This window comes from Trichosurus vulpecula, chromosome 8 (genome assembly GCF_011100635.1).
Source record: "Trichosurus vulpecula isolate mTriVul1 chromosome 8, mTriVul1.pri, whole genome shotgun sequence".
Lineage (NCBI taxonomy): Eukaryota > Metazoa > Chordata > Mammalia > Diprotodontia > Phalangeridae > Trichosurus > Trichosurus vulpecula.
In genome coordinates, this window is record NC_050580.1 from 76353017 (window position 1) to 76376921 (window position 23905).

Below are 23905 nucleotides of genomic sequence, written 5' to 3' on the forward strand. Positions count from 1 at the left end.
AATGACCCCTTTTTCTGTCCCTGTTCTTCTTGACTTTCCTGTACCTTTTGACATTGGATCCCTCCCTTCTCTTGGATACTCTCTCTGGAAGTTTTGTGGCACTGCTTTCTCTTGTCTGGTTGTTCTTGCTCAATCTCTATTTTTTAGTTCGTAACACATGTCCTGCTTCCCAAGACTCGTAGATAAATACAGAGAATAAATACTTTTACTCCCTACCTTAAAAGGCTGTTGTTTAAAAAATACTAATTTTAAAGTTCCATATAAACGTGAACTGGCATTTTTTCACATTTATTTGGTATTTTGTGACTTAGAATTCAATTGTATTTGAGGCAAACCACCAAAATTTTATTAAACCTACTGCATGCAAGGTACTATTCTAGGTTCTGAGGATACAGAGAAATAAATGAAATAGCCCCTATCCTCAAGGAATGTACATTCTATGGTTCTCTTTTTGTAAGGAACGTACATTCTATGGTTCTTTTTCTGTAAATCTAGACTTCCCAACTCCAACCTTCAGTGCCATTTTTTAAAAAAATAGGAAATAATTATTGCATTCCCTATCTCAGTGCAGTACAGTGGAAAGAACTTTGCATTTTAAGTCAGAGGTTCTAGATTCAAATCCTGCCCCTACCACTTGCTACTTTGTTTGACTTTGAACAAGTCACTTAGGCAATCTAAACCTTGATTTCCTTTTCTGTAAAATGGAGATAGTTTGTCAAATTGCTTACTGGCTGAGGGAGATGGGAGGGGAAAAAGGGAAGGTGAAAATTTGAAACTCAAAATTTCATTAAAAGTTAATGTTAAAAATTGTCTTTAGATGTAAGTGGAAAAAATAAAATGCTACTAAAAATGGAGATAGTCACACAAGTGCTTTGAAGATTTATGAACCGCAAATCAATCACTATGTGTATGGCACTTCGCTATGGGCTCTCATCTACTTGGGAGATACTGTTGTTATCTTTCTTTGATTTCCAAAAATACTTTTTGTCCCTCTTTTACGCATTTGTCCTATGTTAGTATTATACTGTATATATTTGTGTGTGTATATATATATATATTCTGTTGTATATATTTGTATTATATTGTTAGGATGGGTGTGGGTGTCACAAAACTGGGACATCCCCCAACCAATGACTACCAAACTCCAACTTCTCCACCCCTTACACCTTTGATTCAGACTAGCCAAGCTTCAAGAAGGCAGAAACTTGTATTCTGATAGGTGTAGGGACGGAGATTGGACCTGTGATTTCATTAATAGGGAACTCCCAGATTAGTAAACTCCCTCTACTATTGCAGACTAGCACCTTCTCTGCAACTCATAGTATGATAGAGGGACTTTCCCCAAGACAGACAAGTCTTTCCCAATCATCTCTAATTCTATTGTCCTCCCTCTGTTGGTTATTTCCAATTTATCCTATGTAAAGCTGTTTGTACACAGTTATTTGTATGCCGTCTTTCCCTACTCAGCTGTGAGTTCCTTGAAAACAGAGAATGTCTTTTGCTTTTCTTTATGTCCGCAGAACTTAGCAGAGAGCCTGGCATATAATGGGAGCTTAACAGATGTTCATTGTCTGACTGTCTGTCGCAGGCAAAACTGTCTTCTTGGTTCTGAAGCAAGTTCTCTATTCACTATGCTATATTGCTTCTGTGTATCATGGGAGCCTTTAATAAATGCTTGTTAGGAAGGGAGGAAGAGAGGGAGGGAGGAAGGAAGGAAGGATAGAAAGGAAGGAAAGGAAAGAAAGAATGGAAGGAAAGAAATAAAAAGAAAGAAAGAAAGAGAAAGAAAGAAAAGAGAAGAAAAGAAAAGAAAGGAAGGAAGGAGGGAAGGAAGGAAGGAAGAGAAAGAAAAATGAAAGGGAAGGAAAAAAGTAAGAGGGAGGAAGGAAGCAAGGAAGGAAAAAAAAACCAATCATTTATTATGTGCCGGGCGCTGTGCTAAGTGTTTTACAAATATTATCTCATTTAATCTTTACAACAACCCTGGGAGGTAGCCATTGTCATTCCCATTTTGCATTTGAGGAAATTGAGTCAGACAATGACATGAACCAAGGTTGCCCAGCTTGTAAGTGTCTGAGGGCAGATTTGAACTCAGGTCTTCCTGACCTTCAGGCCAAGAGCTCTGTCCGCTGTGCCACCTAATTACCTCTCCATTGAATTCACGCTCTTCTTTGAAATCCTTCACCTCTTCCTCTCATACGGAATTTTTGTTTGAGAATTACAAGCCTTCCTTTGCTTCTTCCCAGCCAGGTCTCTAGACAAACTCTATAACTTCGCTGATTGTTCTGGCCTGCACTTGATATTCGCCTTGAATGCCTTGAGACGCAATCCTAACAATTCCTGGAACAGCTCGAGCGCTCTGGGTCTGGTTAAATACAGCGCCAGCAAAAAGTACAACATCTCTTGGGAGCTGGGCAATGGTGAGTAAAAACATTGTCTCCTCTGCACTGATAAGGTTGAGGAGGAAAAGTGAGGAGAAGCTGGTGGTCCTTCCTGTCAGACTGTCAGCTGGGCATGAGTCAGGAAAGCACCGCAGATGCCTGATCTTTAAGAGGTGCTCCCCAGACCCAGGATCCAAATAGCCTGTTTACCTCGACTCAAGCCCTTATGGAGTTATGATCATTTTGGCGCTTGGATCTTGTTTGAGTTTTCCCACTAGCCAGCACTGTGATTGTTCCCATCTGAGACTCGAAGAGGTTACAATCGCTTTTACACTTGAATCTTCTCACTTGAGTTTCCACTAGCCAGAAAGTATTATTGTTTCCGATTTGACAGGCAACAACACCGAGACTTACATGCTCCGTGACACACCTGGTGAATGACAGAAGCCACATTCCAAATTCTGGCCCCAAGTCTGGTTCTTTAATCTTTTTTAAAATTATACTTATTTTTCAAGTAACAAGCATTTATTTTCTCTTCCATCTCTTCCCACTGCGGGGAGGGGAACAAAAATAAAAGCAAAACCCTTGTAACAAATATTTAGTCAAGAAAAAACAAATTCCCACAATGGCCGTGTTCAGAAATGTGTATCTCATTCTCCATCTTGAGCCCATCAGTTCTCTGTCGGGAGGTAAGCCTTTCCACTACACCATCTTGCCTTTGTGAAATGTAATCCATTGGGGAGCAAACTGCTCATTTGGGTGAATGCCTGGATTTTTCAGGCTCACCTTTTTGTTTGCTTAACTTTATGGGACTCTGAAAATGGCTGGCCAGGGATTTCAAAGCAGATCACTACGGCTGCTTTGGGGGGGGGGGGTTTGTTTTGTTACTGCTGTTACACCTACAGCGACTTGATTCAGAGCATGGGAATAAAACCACACGTGAACTTGACTGTTTCTTTTTTAACCAGGATACAGCCCATCTGTAACAGCCAGGATCATATTTTCCCTCTGGTAATTTAACCTTTTTTTTTTTTTAATGTGAGACCTTCTTCTGGAGAATCTGGGATTCATTCCTATTACAGAGTCAATGCTAATTATGATTTCATTTTGAGTAATAGCCATCTGAACTGAAAATGTGCCAGCATCCTCATGAATGGCTTTGTAATTTAATGTGCTGCTCTTTGTTGATACTGATGCTGAAGAAATACAGGATGCCCTTGTCACTCTGGGATTCTGACCTCCTCCGGAATAGGGGAATCTCTGAATCCAAAGACAAGGCACTTGGAGGAAGATGGACCAGAGTCACATAAATCCCTCCTCATTTCTCTTTCCTTTTTCCCAGTGGCAGACAGATGTGAGAATCTGTATCTAACCTCTTGGTGACTCAGTTCCCACCCCCCTTAGTTGACATATATTTCCTCTCCTCTAACTTTCTGATTTCTGTTCCTTTCTCTTCATCCCATCATTCTCCACTTCTCAGAGGGAGAAGGAGAGGATGGGGAAATACTGTAAGGGGAGGAATGGACTGGGCAGCCTGGATCAGATTGGGAAAGCATGATGTTAGCACCTTCAGGTCCTGAAATGTCAGTTTTAGGTACTGATGTCCTCTCAGGCTACCCACGTGCTAAATAAGAGGGAGTACTTTTGGATTTGAGGTGATTTGCAGAATTGGGAAATTTACTTCCTGGCCCCCTTAAATCCCCACTCTTAGCCCTAGTCACCCTGAGCATGGTTCCCTACCTCCATCTAATCTGAGTCCTCTGCCTGTGCTTTCCCAAAATGATCCAGATCCACAATTAACCCATGCTACTTCACTCTAGCCCTCTCTATGAATGGAATTCTTATTCACTGAGATCTAAGGATATTGGTCAGCTTAGCTGAAGGAGGGATAGAAGGGAAATATTTATTGACTCCAAAGAAGAGCTTGAAAAGTACAAGGAAGAGAAACTTTTTTGAGGAATGTGTAGACCAACATGGTAGACAAAAAAGAAACTTAAGAAAGGCCATCAAGTTTGCTCATCTCTAAAGGGCTAAGTAATAATGGATTACTTATATTTTAAAAGCAGAAGAGACAATTTTCTTTTTGTTGTAGTCCATCATCTCTAAAAGTTAATGCAGGAAGATAGAAAAAAATACCCCTAGAGAAGGGGAGGGGAAGAGAAGAATTTATTATTTCTTGCAATATGGGCACTGTTGAAGGAGAAGTTCAGGGGAGTAAGTATATTATGAACCTTGGTATTATCTGAGCCAAAGTATATTTTAAAAAATAAACATATTAATGTAGTGAGGAGAAGACTTGCCTGACACAAGAAGGAGGAAGACAAGAATTTGAAATCTAAGGTAGAATTAGGAAGAAGATTGCTTCAAGCGAAACAAACCATAGTCCCAGAGAATAGTTACAAAAAGGAATAAATTTAGAAAGTGTATAAGACCCTTTGGTTTGGGTATGGGCTGGGAGAAGAATGAAAGGAGAGAAAATAGATTGACTTGCTGTAAGGAAAATAATTGTTGATGCCTGTTGCTTAGTTCATTAGCTTTTGAAATTTTGATTTTTTGTAGAAATGGTGGAGAAGTGGAAAGGAGAAACATTAAAACAGGATTTGATAAAGGGAAGACAAATTTAACCCTCATAAGCATGAATGAGAATAGGAGAAACTCTCCCATAAATTGGAAGAGGTTGTCAAAGGGACAGAATAGAAAGTAATGTGTTGGTTACAAGAAACACATTAAAAATATAAAGATACATTAACAGTTAAGATAATAAGGTAGATTAGAATTTATCATGTGTCAGCTGAATCCCAAAAAGTGAGAATAGTAATGATGGCAAGATAGCAACCAAACAAATATGGTTAAAAGCAATCAGCAGGGAAGCTATGTTATGGTTAAAAGTTCCACAGATAATGAATCAATAGCAATATTAAATTTATGTATCAAATGGCATACCATCTATTTAAGGTACTTTAAGTACTCAGGGAAAAAATAAACTTATTTACAGGAAGATCTAAATAGTAAAACAGTAACTCTTCAATGTATTTCTCCACTCTTGGACAAATCAAATAGAAAGAGAAATAAGACAGAAGAAATTAAGGATTTGAAGAAAATATTTGAACTGGATACAATATATCTTTGGCAATTATGGCATGGTTATTTTGGGGAAATAACTGTTTTAGCATCACATAATATTCTTAGAAAAATTGATCATGTGTGAAAGACATAACTCATAAATTCAGAGAAATAGCAAACATTTTTATAGATATAATTAGTCTCCAAACATATGAAGTACTTAATGTGAATGCCTGATACAGGCACTGTGATAAGTATTGAGGATACAAAGAAAGAAAAAGATATGGTGTCCCTTCAAGGAGCACACATTTTACATACAAGACACATTTAAAGCAAATGGAAGGTAATCTCAGAGGGAAAGTATTAGCAGCTGGAGGTGGCAGGATTAAAATAAAAATTTAATATAATTAAAATGTAAACAATAAGGGGAATATGAATCAAGAATCCATACTTGAATGGAGACGAAATATTGTCATCCTAAAAAATAAGTGGGTCAGAAGCTAATCATAAAAAATAAATATATTAAATAATATTATTACACTGAGATACTATTTAAAATGCATACGATACAGCTAAAGCAGTCCTTAGGCAAATGTGTATATCCCTTAACAGATATATCGACAAAAGAGAGAGCTACTGACTTGAACAAACAGCTGAAGAAACTAGAAAATCAAAAGTCAACAATCCTCAAACAAACCAGAAATAGAAATTCTGAAAATCAGAAAGAGTCAAACAAAAATTGAAAACCAAACTAAAAAATCCTTTTACACTAATCCATAAGATGAGGGTTTTTAAAAATATCAATATAATGTACAACCCATTTGCTATTTAATTTTTTAAAAGAGAGCATTGGAAAACCATAGTACCAAAATCAGAAAGTGCAGAGGGAGAATTCATAGCAAATAGAGAAGTAAAGAAAATAATCAGAAATTGATATACCCAATTATATACCAACAATACTGAAAACATAAATGAAATGGATGAATATTTTTAAAAATATAAAATGCCCAGATTAACAAAACTCAGGACTTATAAGTACAAATTATTCCTTAGAGAAGTAACGCAGTTGAAATAATAAGGAATATATTCATTGTTCACAGTTGGGCAATGCTGACATAATAAAAATGACAGTGCCTAAATTAAATTAATGATTTAATGTACCCATGAAACTATCAGATGACTACTTCATAGAGGTTGACAAAATAGCATCTCAATTTACTTAGAGGAACAAAAAATGAAGAATTTCAAAGGAAATAATAAAAATGTAGGAATGATTGAGCAGATTTTAAACTATTTACAAAGTAGTAACTATTTGGAACTAGTTCAAAAAGGCACCATGGTGTAGTAGCTGACCTTGAAGAAAGAAAAACTTGTGTTCAAATTCTGTCCCTGTCACATACCAGCTTTGTGACCCTAGGTGAGTCACTTATCTGCTCTGTAAGACCAGGCACCTTTCTAAGACTACAAATTGCAAAGCAGATGCCAGCAGAGTAGGGGAAACACTACAGAACGGGAAGCTAATAAGCATGGTGAGAAGGTGCTCTGACTAGTCTCACTAAAAATTTTTCCTGAACTCAATGTAAAATAAAATACATGCAGCATTGTAAATAAAATTAATGTGGAAAGGCTTCAAAACTCTGGCCAGGTAAAAATAGTTAATGTTAGTACCATGCCTCCAAAATGAAAGGATATCCCTGATAGTAATTAAAATCAAATTTTTTCAGGGAATATTTTCTCAAGGAAAGAAGTTTGTTTGGATAAGATAGCTCCTCTGATAGAATATAAATTCCTTAAGCAGGGATTATTTCCTTTTTTTGTCTTTATATGCACAGTACCTAATACATAGAAGGTGCTTAATAGTCTAAAAAATAATTTTATTCAAATTTATTAATGGTACAAAAACTTTTTCACTCAGTAAAATATTCTATTATTCATCTTATTTTAGTTAAACATGACTAAATATCCTTAAAATTCTGGGTTTGATACTAACAGCCAGCCTTTATGTGATGCAAACTTCTAAGGTTGCAAAGCACTTTCTATTCGTTATGTCATTTAGTCCCAGATTTGTCCCAGTGGTAGACCAATTCCAAGACCTGGATCTAAGTTCAGGTTTTTTCAATATTTGATGTTAATGACCTTCATAGAGGAGGAAAAATACCTCATAAACATACATAGATCCAAATCAAAGAATTGTGTTGTTGGCTGCACTTGCTACATCATGGTGCTCATTTTTCAGCCCTATCCCTCAATTATACAAAAGTTTAATAAATAGTCGTTCATTGATTTTTATTTGCTGCATGGAAACCAAATTTTTTTCAATAGATTAAGCATAAATAACTAGATTAGAAGCAAGAAGAAATACACAGTGATATCTCCAAGCTTTCACTGAGCTCTTCTGAATATTCAAATACACAGCCAGTGAGGGGGAGAGAGAGAGGGGGAGGGGGACGGGGAGGGGGAGGGGGAGGGGGAGAGGGAGAGGGAGAGGGAGAGGGAGAATCCTGGGGATCTTTGTAGAAAAGTAGGAGAATGGCAGGTGAACTTCAGCGTGAAAGTTCAAGGTAAAGAACTTACCCAAAATTTGAGTCAAGAATGAAACGTTCTAAACAGTGAGTTATGGATAGTCCTGAAGACACCGGTTTATTGAGCAGCTAAGAATGCCTCAAATCACGAAGGGCAAAATTCACAATGCTATTTTGTGTTTCAAAAAATTGTGTGACCCCAGGGAAGCCACTTAACCTCAGCTTGCTCCTCTGTAAAATGGGGATCCTAATAGCATTTTCCTCCCAGGCTCGATTGAGTGAGATGATACTTGGAAAGCGCTTAGCACGGTGACTGATATATAATATAAATATCAGCTGTTATGGTTGTTACTCTCATTATTACAAGGTAACATTATACACGGGATAGAGTTTTGCATTTTAAAGTCAGGAGACCTGAGATTCCAGTCCTGTCTCATACATTAAATAGCTATGTAATCATGGGTGAGTCTCTTGCCCATTCAGAAATCTTGAAGACTCTGATTTATAGACAGCTTCCTGATTAGCAGCCGCAGAGAGGATTTCCACCCTGAGAATTGCTGCCATCTCCGTTTCTTCCACTGTATAACAGGGATCATCATATGTGTCCTACCTACCACAGATAGAATAAAGAAGGAGTTAATAAAATACCAAATAAATTTGACCTGTTACTGTTGCAAAATTGTAGGGAATATCGCAGACCATATGTGTACGCAGAGGAAGTGTGGCGTGGAGGAAAGGGTCCTGGACTTGTATTCAAGAAGGCCTGGGTTCGAATCGTACTTTACCTGCTTCCTTTATCTGTGGTAATGGACAAATCACTCAACCTTTGGGAGTCTTACACAACTCTTTAAGACTTATATTGGAATCTTCGTCGGTGACAGACTTCCCATATTGCCAAAACCACAAGTCCTTGGCATATAACGTACTTTGGGGTGGGGGAAGGAAAGGAAGTAATCATTTCTATAATACCTCCTATGTGCCAAATGCTGTGCTAAATGCTTTACAAATGTTATCTCATTTGACCCTCAAGACAACTCCATGTCCGCAGAAAACAAGGCCCTTGAACGTAGGATGTTTCATTTCTATCTTTGTTTCCCTAGGACCTAGTACAATGACTAATACATAGTAGACCCTTAAAAATGCTGATTGATTGATTGGTTGCTGACAGTGATACAAAGAAAACTGGCTTCAAAGAGCTTGGAATCCAGTTTGGGAAGTGGTGACATAAAATACACCCATACAACTATTGTAAAAAAAAATAGAATGTGGCCACATTTTCTGAGATGTAATGTTAGGGCAGTTTAGAGGAGAATTCAAAATCATGAAGCATCTCCAAATAGTCCTCTCTCTATGAAAAGGTGGAAAAACAAAACTGGACAAAGCCTAGTGAAGAGTAAGCAAAATGATGAAGATGTTCAGGAAGTCATCTTGAAAATACAGAGTTAGAAACTGAGACTACCTATAAATGCAATCTGTTCCTTAAATCTGAAAGCAATGAGGGCTGAGAGGGCATATGATCCAAGTCTGGAACATGGCTAGGATGGACACAGGTTTGTTCTCCAAATCCTAGTCTTCGATAATCAGGCATCACCCCCTTGAGAGAAGATCAATATGGTAGAAATGAAAGGAACTTTAGACAGTGTATAATAAACCAATGAAACTTGTTACTCCCAAGATAGGATACAGATTGAAAATGTAAATAAGTTCAAAAAGAATTTATATTCCTTCATGGATAAAAAAGGTCTGTAGCACACAAATTACTAAAATTTCATTGGTGGGAAGGGAGTAGGATATAGATGTATCATAGTGGAAGTAGGCTTGGGAATAGAAGAGGAAGCAAAACCTAGGGTATAGGAAATCCAAACTGCCCAACATTGACTGACATAATTTGCTTTTTGTCTAGAGCCAAACAACTATAGAACCATGAATGGCCGTGCAGTGAATGGCAGTCAGCTGGGAAAGGACTACATCCAACTAAAAAGCCTGTTGCAACCCATCAGAACTTACTCCAGAGCCAGCTTGTATGGACCCAATATTGGGCGTCCTCGGAAGAATGTCATAGCTCTTCTAGATGGGTAAGTAAAATAGTTCTGAACAAATGAAAATACAATCCAATAAGCTTCTCAGGCAGATTACTCTGCCCCCCCATTATATACGAAGTCTGTTGAGGTAGTATGTAATAATAGATAGAGTATTGGTCTTGAAGTCAGGGAGAGCTAGATGAAAATCCCACTGATGCTTAGTATTTGTGTGAGAATGGGCAAGTTACTTAATCTCTCCAAGCCCCTCTAAGCTTAGGATGTTCTCTAATAGAATAAGTTACAGAAGGAGAGGTCTAAAGAGACTAGCATTTATGTAGAGGAACATTGTGAACCATTTTAGGTTTTTAATTATAATTACAGGAGATAGAAATGGCAAACCACTCCAGTATCTTTGCCAAGAAGACCCCAATTGCAATCACCAAGAGTTAAACACAACTAAAATGGCTCGATGATGACACAGGAGACAGAAGCAAAGGCATTTAAAGGAAAGCGAAATCATAGTTGTAGCACAGTCCTGTAAGAATAGTGTCAGGAATGTTAGAACTCAGTAAGTTGAGGCTAGCACAATTTTTTAAAAAGATTTTTAATGCTATAGAAAATTTACAAGGCAGAACCAGATAAGATTGCTGCTCAGGGTAGATGGAATGAGGATAAAGGATAATGGAGAGAAGATAACTGTTCAATCTTTTGTTTTGCTCCTGTTTTTTTCTGACAAGGAGGGTTATCATTTAGCCAGAAATTACAGAAGAAAAATGATTAATATGTAGTTGATTTCCAAGATAAATGAGGAAATGGTTAGATTTATTCACCATTCTTGTGTTTCTGTATTACCATTTCTTGTGTTAGCAAATTGAATAATCTGTTCTCAGATTATTCTTTTTCATTTTTTTTGTAGGAATGTTTCAAATACCTCTTATTGAAGGGCCATCTTATTCACTTATGGTTAGGTTCGGATAGCAGGACATATATTTTGGGTTGTATGTTAAGCTTCTTTGCTTTTTGGAATATATTATTCCATTCCCTTCTGCAGTGGCTTATGAATGCAGAATAGTTTTGTGTTATTAGAATTCTGTTTCTTTTGTATTTGAAGGTATTCCTCCTGGTTGCTTGCAGAATTGTTTGGCATTGGAATTAGGTAATTTAATCACAGTATGTCTTAGAATTTGAAATTTAGAGTTTTGTTTTTTTTAAATTTTCCTTTTTGGAGGCTGTGGATTTTTCCGTTGGTGCTTTGTTTTCTGCTTTCAGAAGTTCTAGTCAGGTTTCTTATCTAATATCTTGTATTATGATGTTCAGGTTTTTTGACTTGTGTTCTTCTGGGAGGCCTGCGGATTTTTCCATTGGTGCTTTGTGGAGGCTGTGGATTTTTTCCATTGGTGGCTTGTTTTCTGCATTCAAAAGTTCTAGTCACTTATATAGGTTTCTGATATAATACCTTGTATTATGATATTCAGGTTTTTTGACTTGTGTTCTTCAGGGAGGCCCTTATACATTCTGTCTCCTAGTTGAATGCTTCTTGCTTACATAGAGATGATGTATTCTTTAACGTTATTGTTGTTAACATTATCGCTTTTTGCTTTTCTTATTCTAGATTCACATTAATATATTTGTATTATCAACCTGCTGTTTTCTCTTCTGCTTTGTTACAAAGACTTGCCACCTTGGCTTCAACTTTTCCAATTCTGATAATTATTTCTGCCATGCAAACCATAAAATCTGCCATTTATTTTTGTCTAAGTTCTCCTCTCAAGGTTCTTATTTGTCTGTTGTTCCATTGTGGAACATCCTTCTGCAGTTCCATGCTCTCTTGGGATCAACAGATTTCTGTTTCAATGGGTAATTATTCAATTTTCTTTATCTTGCAATATTTATTTAGAGGTGTTTGTAATCTTTTGGTTGTCTTATGACTCATGTTTCCTTCTGATTTTAGTGTCTTCCTTATTGATTTGTCTGCCTGTGATCTAGGTTTTTAATTGAGTTTTCTTCTTCCTGAGATCGTTGGTGGTTTTAGTCTTTTTTTTCTCTTTAATTGCCTTATTACTTCCTTTCTGATTACTTCCCCATCAACTTTGGGTTTCCCTCAAGGCTACCACAGGCTCCTAGCATATTGTTGTATTTACTTTTCATCCACCTTTGCCCTTAATCTCAAGTAACTTCTGAAGGGATGGTGCCAAGCTAGATGCCAATCACCTTTCCTTTAGGTACAGCGCAGTTCCTCACCCTAGTCCCGTGGCCCAATTCCCTTTGTCATTTAGTGTGACCTTGGGCAAGTCACTTAACCCCAATTGCCATGACTTCCCCCCTCCAAAAAAACCACAAGAAGAGGTCGTATCATACTAACCTCGTTCCCTTTTTAAAGAGTTACTAGACAGGTTGTTCCTGTTCATTTGTTTCAGTCATGTCTGACTCTTCATGACCCCATTTGGGGTTTTCTTGGCAAAGACACTGGAGTGGTTTTCCATCTCCTTCTCCAGCTCCTTTTATAGATGAGGAAACTGAGGCAAACAGGGTAAAGTGACTTGCCTAGGGTCACACAGCTAGTAAGTGTCTGAGGCCTGATTTAAACTCAGGAAGATGAGTCTTCCTGACTCCCAGTCTTGGCATTCTATCTACTGTGTCACCTAGCTGCCCACTAGACAGCATAGAGGAATTTTATAACTATGGTCTATATTTTATCAAAACATTTGACAGTCACTTATAGATGTCTTGTGGATGAGATTAAGAGCTATGAACTAGACAATAGTCCAATTGGAAGGATTCAAAAATTGTTGAATGACTCTATTCAAAGAACAATAATTAGTGGTTGGATGTCAGCAAGGAAGAAGGTATCTAGCAGAGTTCCCTTTGACATTTTTATTGGCTGAAGGCATGCTTTTCAAATTTAGAGATAACCAATATCGATGTAGGAGGGGTAGTTGACTTGTTAGATGACAGAATCAATGATCTCAAAAGATCTTGATAGGTTGGGGAAGACATTAATAAAGAGAAATTTAATAGAAATAAATCTAAAATCTTACACCTGGATTCCAGAAATCAACTTCAGAAGTATAAGATAAGGATAATTGTGACTAGGCTTCAGTTTAGAAAAAGACTGTAGGTTTTAGTGGGCTGAAAACTCAGTATGAGTCTAGTGTGATTTTGCAGCCCCCAAAATCTAATTTGCTCTTGGACCATATTAAGAGATTCCTAGCATCCACAGATTGGGAGATTATAGTCCCTACTAGACTCACCCTAGCTTAAGTATTAGTATGTTCAGTTCTGGAAACTACATTTTGAGGTGCTCACTAGTAAAAGTTGGAGGGTTTCCAGAAGAAAGCTATCAGGATAATGAAGAGCCTTGACTACATGTCACAGGTTTGGGCCTTGTGATACATACCTACAATTACTACTCCTGGAGAGGCTGAGGATGGCAGATTGCTTAGGCTCAGGAGTTTTGAGCTGCAGGCCAGCTAAAGCGAATCAGGGTCTGGACTGAGTCTAGCACCAATATAGTGAACCATTGGAAGCAAAGGAGGACTAGGTTGTCTAAGGAGAGGTGAACCAACTCAGCAAGAAAATGGAGGTCAATGCTCATATGCCAATCAGTAGTGGAAATGGGCCCATGAATGGCTGTTGCCCTTCTAGCCTGGGAAAGATAGAAAGACCCAGTCTTCAAAAGAAAAGAAAGAGAGAGGGAAGAGAGAAAGGGAGGGAAAGAGGAGGGAAAGAAGAAAGGGAGGAAGGAAGGAAGGAAGGATGTTTAGTTTGTAAAGAGATAACTTCAGTAGGGGTGGGGGTGGGTGGAACATGGTAACTGTCTTCTAAGTATTTAAAGTAGCATCATGTGAAAGAAGTATTACATTTGTCTGCTTGGCTCCAGAGGGCAGAATTAGGAACAGTGGGCAGAAGTTGTCAAGATGCTTGGCATGAGTAACAAATTTCCAAACAATTAGAACCTTTCAAAATGGAATGGGGGACTCCGGGAGGTTGTGAGTCTCCTCTTAATAAAAGTCTTCAAGCAAACATTTGCAGAATATGTTGAAGAGTAGGTGATTATTCAACACTGGGTTAGGTGAGATGGCATCTGACATCCCTTTCAAGTTTGAGATTTTCTGATTCTGTTTTTGAATCTGAACCATTAGCGGGAGGAGCTCCTGCTTTCTCAGAAGTAAGTGGAACTAGGGAGAAAAGCCAGTTGATCAGCATTTTGTACCAGCCTTTAGGGGCTTTCCTTTATTTCTGAGAGCACCTAGGGACTAAAATGTGTGAAACAGACTTATGATACACATTATTGGTGTTGTTAGACAATGTGTAAATATCTCCCATCCATCAGCAAGGATGAAGTACTATGACAATTTCTAAGCATCTTCTAAGTCTAATGGAGGACACATAGTCTCTCCCTATGGGGATCCCTTCCGCTCATAGAGAGATGTCATCAGTATAGGTACAATAAACTATGGGGAGGCAAGAGGGGTGCATTTGATCCCCACAACAGCCTTGGGAAGTAGGTGCTATGACTATACCCATTTTATAGTTGGGGAAACTGAAGCAAACAAAGCTTAAGTGATTTGCCCAGGGTCCCACAGGTAGGAAATGTCTGAGTCTAGATTTGAACTCAGGTCTTCCTTCATCCAGGCCCAACTCTCTATCCACCCTACCAGCTGCCTCTGTATAAGTTCCAGAAGGGAAGAAAGTAACATTTGGAGTGAATGAGCTTCACCCACCCTGGACCATTCCATTCCACTATTCAGAAAAGGCTTTTTAGGAGAGGGTGAAAGCACCTAATCACCTGCTTAGTGGCCTGAGCTCTCGATTGATGGGCAGTTTGGGGTAGAATCAGGGGCTTCTTGATTATGTTGGTGTCATGCATCTCCTCAGTAGAATAAAATACATAGGATTTTCAAAGGAAAGCAATTATTTTGAAATCAAATTATCAATTTTTTAAAAAAAGACAAATCTGTTAAAATTGTTTTTACATGTATTATTTTTAAAAATGATGAATCCTCAAATTCCAGGGTTAGATGATCATTCAGGGCTTTCCCAAGCTCCAACGTTCTGTGGTTCACATTAGTTTCTAATAAGATGAGTGGGATTAAATTGTCTGAATAATCGTTGATTTCTTCTTCCACTCTTACTTTGAAATCTAGACAGAAGCAGGAGAGGGAACTTTCCTTTTTGCTCTCTGTCCCACAGAGGGCTCTGAAATGTTGGCATAGAGTGAAGCATCCCCCATAGCACTGTGGGAATTAACATTGGTCAGATGCCGTCTGTATGCAAGATGCTGTGCTAGACTCAAATTTGATGAGAGAAAATTATATTTATGCTTCTCCACTGGTTCGGTGTTTCGAAACATGAGCAGGGTCTCCTGGGATAATGTTCTGATCCCTCTCTCAATTCTTCCTTTGTATTACAGAACTCTCCCAGCTAATGAGAGGGAATCGTGGATACAAGGCAAGATTCTTGGTTCTGGACACATAGACAAAAGGGGACTTGGCACAGGCTTCATGTCCCCTTGACCCTGCCATGTCTTGCCATGAATCCACTGTTTATGATGACTTTTTGGAGTGTGCATGCACGCATGTGTCTGTGTGTATGTGTGTGTGTGTGTGCGTGCACAAAGAGAAACATGTAGCCTAGCTCATCCAGATATGATGCTTGCACACTTATATAAGATTCGGAGGTGAACTAAAAAAAGCCCTGAATTTAGAATGAGAAAACTCACATTTAAATCCTGACTACACTTAGTGTAAAATTACACGTCAGTTAATTTTTTTGAGGTTCCTTTTCCTCATCTGGAGAAGACTGGGTTATATGTAAGGTATTTTAAAATTCTAAGTTCTGTAATCATGTGGATCACCATGGACGAGTTTCATAACCTCTCAGTGCCCCAGGTATCAGCGTCACCATCACCACCATCACCACCACCACCACCACCATCACCACCATCAGCATCACCAACACTTAAAGTTTGCAAAATGCTTTACATATGTTGTCTCATTTGAATCTAACAACCCAGTGACTTAGATCTCATTATTATCCCCCTTTTAAAGATGAGGAAACAGGCTGAGAGAGGTTAAATGTCTTACCGAGGATCACATGGTTATAACAGCTGTTTGAGATAGAATTCATATTCAGGTCTACCTGAATTCAGGCCAAGAACTCTTGTCTCCAAAGCCACCTGGCCTCATGTCACACACTAGCTGATGATCAGTGTTGGTGAAGGGAGTCTCCATGCTAGGAGCTTCCTGTACTGAAAAAAATCACTGGTCTATACCAAAAGCAATAGCTGATGCCCCCAGGACCATAGTAAGGTCCTTGTAGACCCCGTGCATTTCAGGGCTCATTTGATGCCCTTAATACATGTCATTATTCTATGTATACTCATGGTTCCTAGCATTCCCCAGGGTGATGTTGTCTACAAAATGCTATTGGGCAAGACGGCCCTGAGTTGGCACAGTTGGCACAATAGATGGCATTGATACCACTTTAATATTTGCCAGGAACTTTCCATGTCTTCATCCCATCCAATCCTGATAGTCACCCTATTAGGAACTATAAACATTATCGTGAAAGATGAGGAGGCTCCAAGACTTGAAGTGACTTGACCATAGGCACACAGCTAAACAAGTGTCAGAAGTGGAATTCCAACCCTGGTCTTTCCTGAACAGGTTCTTTCCAGTGTACCATACTGCCCCTCAGGAGCCTATTCTGATTGGTTCCTTGCTCTCTGGCTGAGGGTCTCCCTATTCTTGACAGTTTTATAAAAGGTCCTCTGGGCCCCTTGTTCTCTAATCCTTCACGTGGAGAACAAGCCAATATCTCCTGCCAGAGGGCGAGCAGGACCTTGCTGTGTGGTTGATTCAGGTCGTGGCCTCTTGGCATGTGAGAGCAGAGCCTGTCTTGGGCCCAGCTCAGAGGGCAGACAAGAGTAGAGCTAGCGGGGAGGGCGGGAGGGGCTCAGCGCTGTCAGTGTCCTGAGGATGGTGTAGGGCTCTGCTTGGGCAGAAACCTGCTTCCTCTGCACGAGCTCAGCACAGTGCGAAGATACACAGCTGGGGACAATTTACTTCACCAAATAATTATCACAATGTTATTCCTAATAATTGCTCTGTTTCGTTTCAACTATAAACTACTGAACCAAAATGCAGCAGAAAAGAAAGCAAATCCTTCCTTTTGGGTTCTTAATTGGAGAGACTGCTGTCCTACTGTCCCTGGAGACAGAATAAAGCTTCCAAACAGCTGGTGTGGGCTCATCAGTAGGAGCAGGCATTGACTATGGGAATTTTTTGTTCTCCATTGGTGAATATTGCTGATTGCTCTTTAGTCTAGTTCAACAGACATTTATTAAGCCCCTACTATGTGCTGTTGCCTAGAGCCTATACTCCTTTTTTTTTGGAGGCAATTGGGTTAAGTGACTTGCCCAGGGTCACACAGCTAGTTAGTGACATAGGCTGAATTTGAACTCAGGTCCTCCTGATTTCAGGGCCAGTACTCTATCTACTGTGCCACCTAGCTGCCCGTTAGAGCCTTTACTCTTGGTAGGAACTTTTAAAAACATTCTTAACAATCATTTTTTTAAAGAATTTTGAGTTCCAAATTCTCCCACTCTCCAGCCCCTTGAGAAATCAATCAATATGATTTGGTAGAGACTTAATAAACATTTACTGAATTGAATTGCTCGGGGGCGGGGGTGGGGTGGGGTGGGGTGGTAAAACAAAGGTGAAATAAAGTCTTGCCTTCAAGGAGCCTAAAATCTAATAGCTCTACATCCACCCCCCCTCCCAAATATGTCTCTCTTCTCCTATTTTCCGTCAGAGGGGTTCTCTCCTGATTTTAATTGTAGACTAGCACCTCAATCCAGACTTCACTAATAGTTATAAAAAATTATAACCAGTGGTGTTAGCTAAATTAAATGAGTCATTAAATGTATTAGTATTTGTACACAGTGCTATATAAAAATGTATTCCCTTTCCCTTCATCCCCAAATGTTTAACAATGGGCCCACTTTAAAACATGACCCACTTTAAAATTTAATCTACATTGTTAATGTTTCCTGCATCATTTTCTGCAGTCTAGAGCAGAGGTGTTGAAGAGAAGGCCAAAAATATTCCAGAGTGCTCTTGAACCAATGTAATTGGGAAGGATTTCACAAAATAAATAGGAAATACAAAAGACCATAGATAATGTGAGTGTGTGGTTTTCTAAGTCAGTTTGTCCCGGCAGGGTTTACTAGCCCTGTTTCTATTTGAGTTTGGCACCATCAGTTAGTCAGTCAACAAACATATTAACTGCCTGCTGCTTGTCAGGCTCTGTGCTCCTACCCTCAAAGAGTTCACAATGTAATGAGGGAAATAAGAAGCAAACAAATATATACATGCAAGCTATATATAGGAAATAATTAAGATAGGGAAGGCAGCAGAATTAATTGGTGTAGGCATTCAACAAAACAATAAATTAAGCCTTACTATATAGTGCTTGCCACTGAAAAGTTAAAAATCCCCTCAGAGCAGTATGAGCTGCCCACACCCTGATACTGGGGGCAGGGGGCGAACTATAATGTAGCACGGTGGAAGGAACCTTAGGGTGACAATCAGAAGACCCCATGCAAGTCCTAGCTCCACCACTGGTTACAACAACCCCCATTTGGTAATGTGAGTCATCCAGATGTGTGCCTCTGGATTTCCTTATCTATGAAATGGAGATGATGCCATCTTGCCTGGGCTTGCTAAGCGAAAGTGCCTTCCCCAGATGTGTGCCTGAGGGTGTGCGTGTCTCTGAATTAATTATTCATCTAGGTTTGTACGTGGCTCATTCTATGTGTCTCTCCTAATTTGTCTAAGGGCCACTAGTTACAAGACAAAGTGAATGCTAGATCCAGTCAAACCAAATGAGAACAGCCAGAGAATGAGAAGACTCCTAACAAGTGATGTAAGATTCTTGGAGAACTAGAATAGCCCAGACCCGTAACCGTGCAACATTGAGTGTCAGAGTTGGAAGAAACCTTTTCAGGAATTTAGTGCAGCTTTCTCATTTTATCGATGAGGAAACTTAGCCATGGAGAAGGGAGGTGACTTGTCCAAAGTCATGTGGCTGGTTTTCTTTGGTACCCAAGTGACATCAGTTCGTAGAAAGTTAGGGGGAGAGGGGAGAGAGAAGCTGGAGCCAGATCAATGAGAGAGATTATGAACTGCTCAGGTAATCGGGTAAAAGGAACTATTGGCCAGAATTAGAAACCAGGATGGTCTTGGGACCTAACTGTCTCCGCATCTGGACTTTGTGTGGGTTTTCACTTTCGTATTTCAAGTGGTATGGGATTTAATTGGCGAACATGCCCCACCATTGGTTAAGCTCATGGGCTTCCTCTGCCTTTGTAAATGACTTTGCTGGCTTGCTGTGGCCAAAAGAAAAATCATCTTTTGGTGATTAGTCTCTATTTTTTTTAACAGATAAGGAAACTGAGACTCAGAAAGGTTGTGATTTGCTCAAAACCATGTGTGTTTTTTTTAAGTTGCAGAGTCTGACCTCAAACCCAGTCTCTGAATTACAGCCTTTTCACTATGCCAGCATGTCAACCTGTGGATGTGTATTTGTTTGTCTTTATATCTAGATATATACATATTAGACACATGCAAAAGCCAGCAGAAGACTCAGATCTCTTCTTCATTCTCTTTGCAAGGACTATGGGAGCCGGGGGGAGAGAGACAGAGGGAGAGAGGAAAAAGAGAGAGACAGAGATAGGGGGAGGGGAGATAGAGAGACAGAAAAAATGAGACAGAGATATGTGGGGGGAGGTAAAGAGGAAAAATAGACAGAGGAGTTACAGAGAGAGAAGGGAGAAAAAATAGAGAGAGTCAGAGAGAGAGAGAGACAGAGAGAGAGAGAATATACAAAGTGGATTGTAAGCTAGTAGGAAAAAAGTCTCCACTTCTCAGAAAACTATGGAACATGCTTACAGAGAGTAACAACGTTTGCTGAAAGACTGAGGAGGAAGGAAAGAAGATACCAAGAGAATATCAAGTAGAGGTTGCCTCTGGGCATTGGGTGGGGGGAGGGGGGGTTGGTGCTTCTCAATCAAGCAAGAAGCAACCAACCAGGCTCCTTAGATGGATGGAATGATGTGGTGGCAGACAGCTAGCTGAGTCACAATTTGAACCCAGGTCTTGTGATCTCAAATTAAGCCTTCTTTTGAGATATAGATATAGATATAGATATAGATATAGATATATAGATATAGATATATATACACACACACACATATATATACACACACACATATATACACACACACACACGTGTGTGTGTGTGTGTCTGTGTGTGTGTATATATATATACATATACATATATATAGTCACCATGGACTTCAAAATAGTTCTGAAGTCTAACCAAGGTTTCTGGAATTAAATAGGTTATTTTACAGAATTGTAGATCCTGCCTATAGACAAAGGGAGAAAGCTTACCCTTCTTGACTCTGAAACATGCAATCTTTAAGGCATATGCTACCGATTGTGCAGGATTTATCCTCTTTCCTGGGAGCAAGATTCAGAACACAGCTTTCTGGGTCACACTCTGAAGTCTGAGAGAGGGAAATAAACCCATAAGGCTATGAATAAAGATGTGCTTTATTATAAGAGAGAGCTGTGATACCCCCTCAGGGAGAAGGCCTGACAATATTTCAGGCACGTCATGCATGCAGGTGGATAACAAAAAGAAAGAAATTCACCCAGATTTGGGGATCCTTGGGGATGAAAGGAACTCTAGAAATGTAAAGAGATATTTTACTTTTATTTATAGCGGTGATTCAGCTCCAAAGGAGAAGATGACCAAATGCTAAACCATCTCCTAGAGCCGTCGTCTGTCTCCCTCATTACAGGTGCCTGGTTTCTTCTGTCTCCTATCTTTGACTGAAAAGTTCCCATCCCTTTGCATAGCTGAGCCTTGAACACTCTATTGTTATTCTTAAGAGGACCACCCACTATATCTTGTCACCAGAGTCCTGACTTTATTGGGCATCTGATCTTTGAAAGTCCTGTATCCTCTCCTCCCCACTACTTAGGCAGCAGATTTGGGTATCTGTCTGAAAAACATGACTCCCAAGCTCTGTGTGGTCCTTCACTTCCACATCTAGTGGCCCCATTCCAAGCAAGGGAATACACTGGGATGCTCAGGGACCCCCTGATGATGCTAGAACCTCACCTGAATGTCAGCTTCCCAGCGGTATTTCACTCCTGTTTCCCTTTCTGACAGTAGAAGTCTGTATGTTATTCCATCGTTCATATTTTTCTGGCTGAGAATTTTGCAGCTGTGTGGAAGTTAGTCATCTGGTTTTTTTTCTGTTCAAGCCACTTAGGATTCAAGGCTCTAGGTGGTTGCTACCAATATCTGTGAATGATTTTCCTTCGTTCCAACCCATTTTGAAGAATTAGTCTTCCTCTTATAAAAGGTTTCCAAGGCATTAGTGAGATATACTACTACTACTACTACCACCATTACTACTGACAGCTAGATGGTGAAATGGAATGAGCATTGGACTGGAATCACAAAGACCTACTACTACTACTACTACTAGCCATTAGATGATGAAGTAGATAGAGCACTGAACCTGGAATCAAGATGACCTGAGTTCAAATTCTTGTTTGAAAATGACCCTTCAAACAAGATACATCTTCAAGAAGACACCTGAAATATCTCTTGTTTCAGATGTTTTCTAGCTGTGACTTTGACCTCACTGGTCAAGTCACTTATTAGCCTCAGTTTCCTCACCTGTGAAATGGGGTTATAATAATACCTACCTCCAAGGGTTATTGGGAAGATCAAGTGAGCTGATGTATGTAAAGCACTTTGTAAACCTTAAAGCGCTGTATAAATGCCGGTTACCACTACTGCTTTTACTCTGTGACTCTTTAAGCATTTGCAAAGCACTTTACATAATCTGTCTCATTTTAGATTCACAACAACTCTGTGAGGTAAATGTGATTGTAATTACAGTCAATCCTCAACATTGGCATGTTTAACTTTCGTGACTTCAAACATTCTTATGATTTTATGAGTAAACTTAACACTGGCAACCATGCACAGTTCACGGCTACGCGCAGTAGAGAAAAAAAAAAGAGAGGCATGATGCAGGACAAGTTTGTGGAGTGGCTGGTGTCCTACTAGGTGCTTTGCTGCTCTTCTTCACCCTATCATTATAGAGTCAAGAACTGGCCATGTATCCATTGCATATTTTCATTGTTTGCCTTTAAAACTCGAGTTTTGTGTTGCAGTTATGCCCCCAAAGCATAGTGCAAGTCCTCCAGGCTCTAAGCCCAAGTGGGCCAAGTCAGTGATGTGGCTTAGTGAGAAAATAAAGGTGGTAGATATACTTTACACTGGAATATCTGTAGCTGCTATTGACCATGAATTTGGTATTAAGGAATTGATGATTTGTCATATCCACAAACAGGAAGAAAGTATTTATAATACTATAGATTTCATGTTTTATGAAAAGTGAATATTTTCTGAAATGAATGTTTTTTCATTGAGATGTTAACACAAAAGGTCACAGAATTCTAGGGAATTACTAGCAAGAAAAAATGTCTTGCATGTTATCAATTTTATTTTGTGTACTGCATTTTATGGATTATTTTATGGTTATTGTGTTATGAAAAGCACTTATCATCAGGATTAATGTTTTTTATAAACAACTGTATATGAGAAAAGTGTATTTTCAGCAATCTCTAGCAAAAGATTACAGTTTGGGGTGGTTGGAATAACCTCACCCCCTATTTCCCATGAGTTCAGTTCATTAAGGTTCACATTTTTTTTTACTTTTGTGCCATTTTCTTGGAATATCACCACTGTGAAAGTTGAGGATTGACTATGTATTTGTTTTACAGATGAGGAAACTCAGGCTCAGTGAAATTAGGTGATTTGCCTGTGATCCCACCAATTTTAAAGGAGGAACAAGAGCCCTGTTTTCTCCTGGCTCTATCCCAGGATTCTTTCCATTGCATCATTATTCCTCTCCTAATCCTCTCAAATGGATCTGTGAATATGAATTCAGAGGCACCCTCCCAAGATGTAGCCCATAACCCATCCACACCTGCCCATCTTGGCAGTGTCCTCCCATGAGTTCATCACAGGGAGTCTACCAATTTGGCTAGAGTCTCTCTTCTACTTCTCCTGACTTCATGAGGATACCCGTGGACTTGGCTCCCCACCTGACCTTGATCTGATCATGCAAACAGCTCATCTTTTTTATTCCTATCATATGTCTTCTTCATGACATTTTTATTCTTACTTTTCTTTGAAGTTCCCTCTCTGGGCACACTTTTTACCATAGTCAAGGAGGCACAGCAGTTCAGCCGTGGGAACAGGAAGCCAGTCATTAATGTCACTTCATCCTAAGGAAGCCATAAACAAGGTAGATATATAGTAGACACATGCAGAAGCCAGCAAATGATTGAACCTTCTTATCAACTTTGTTCTGCTTTTGAAGTTGTCTGAAGGTATTGGATGAAAGCAGAAATCCACAATTTCTAGGCTTGGGCCAGTTCCTAAACTGGCCTTTTTCCTGATCATCTTAATAGGAGGGAAAGCAAGAGAGGAGATTAGACTTTTTGTGGCAAAACAGGACTCCTAGCCCCTGGATCCTGGACAGCTTCCCTATGTGTCTGGGGCTGTTTTCCTATATTTACAATGTTTGTATCTTGGCGGAATCTTTATGTAACAGACTGTACTGCAAGCTGCCTGAGGTCTCAAGCATAGAAAACACTGAAGAGCTTGGGTGATGACTCTGTGTCACATGGTCAGTGACAGCTGTACTTTTGATAACCCTTTCAGAGCCCTGGTTTTTCCCTACATCAGGGGACTCTACTGCTTCTCAGTTAGCTTCCTCTGGTTTATGCAGACTCCTCACTTTTCTTATTATCTGCAGACC

The 23905-nt window shown here is 39.4% G+C and overlaps 1 protein-coding gene across 1 annotated transcript in view; it reads left to right on the plus strand.

Annotated features, from left to right (window-relative positions):
• HPSE2 (heparanase 2 (inactive)) overlaps positions 1-23905 on the plus strand; it is a 746397-nt gene that overhangs the window by 429167 nt on the left and 293325 nt on the right. Inside the window, exons 4-5 of the mRNA XM_036736909.1 lie at positions 2247-2420; positions 9870-10041. Coding sequence (XP_036592804.1) covers positions 2247-2420; positions 9870-10041 — 346 coding nt within the window. The remainder of the gene's footprint in view (positions 1-2246; positions 2421-9869; positions 10042-23905) is intronic.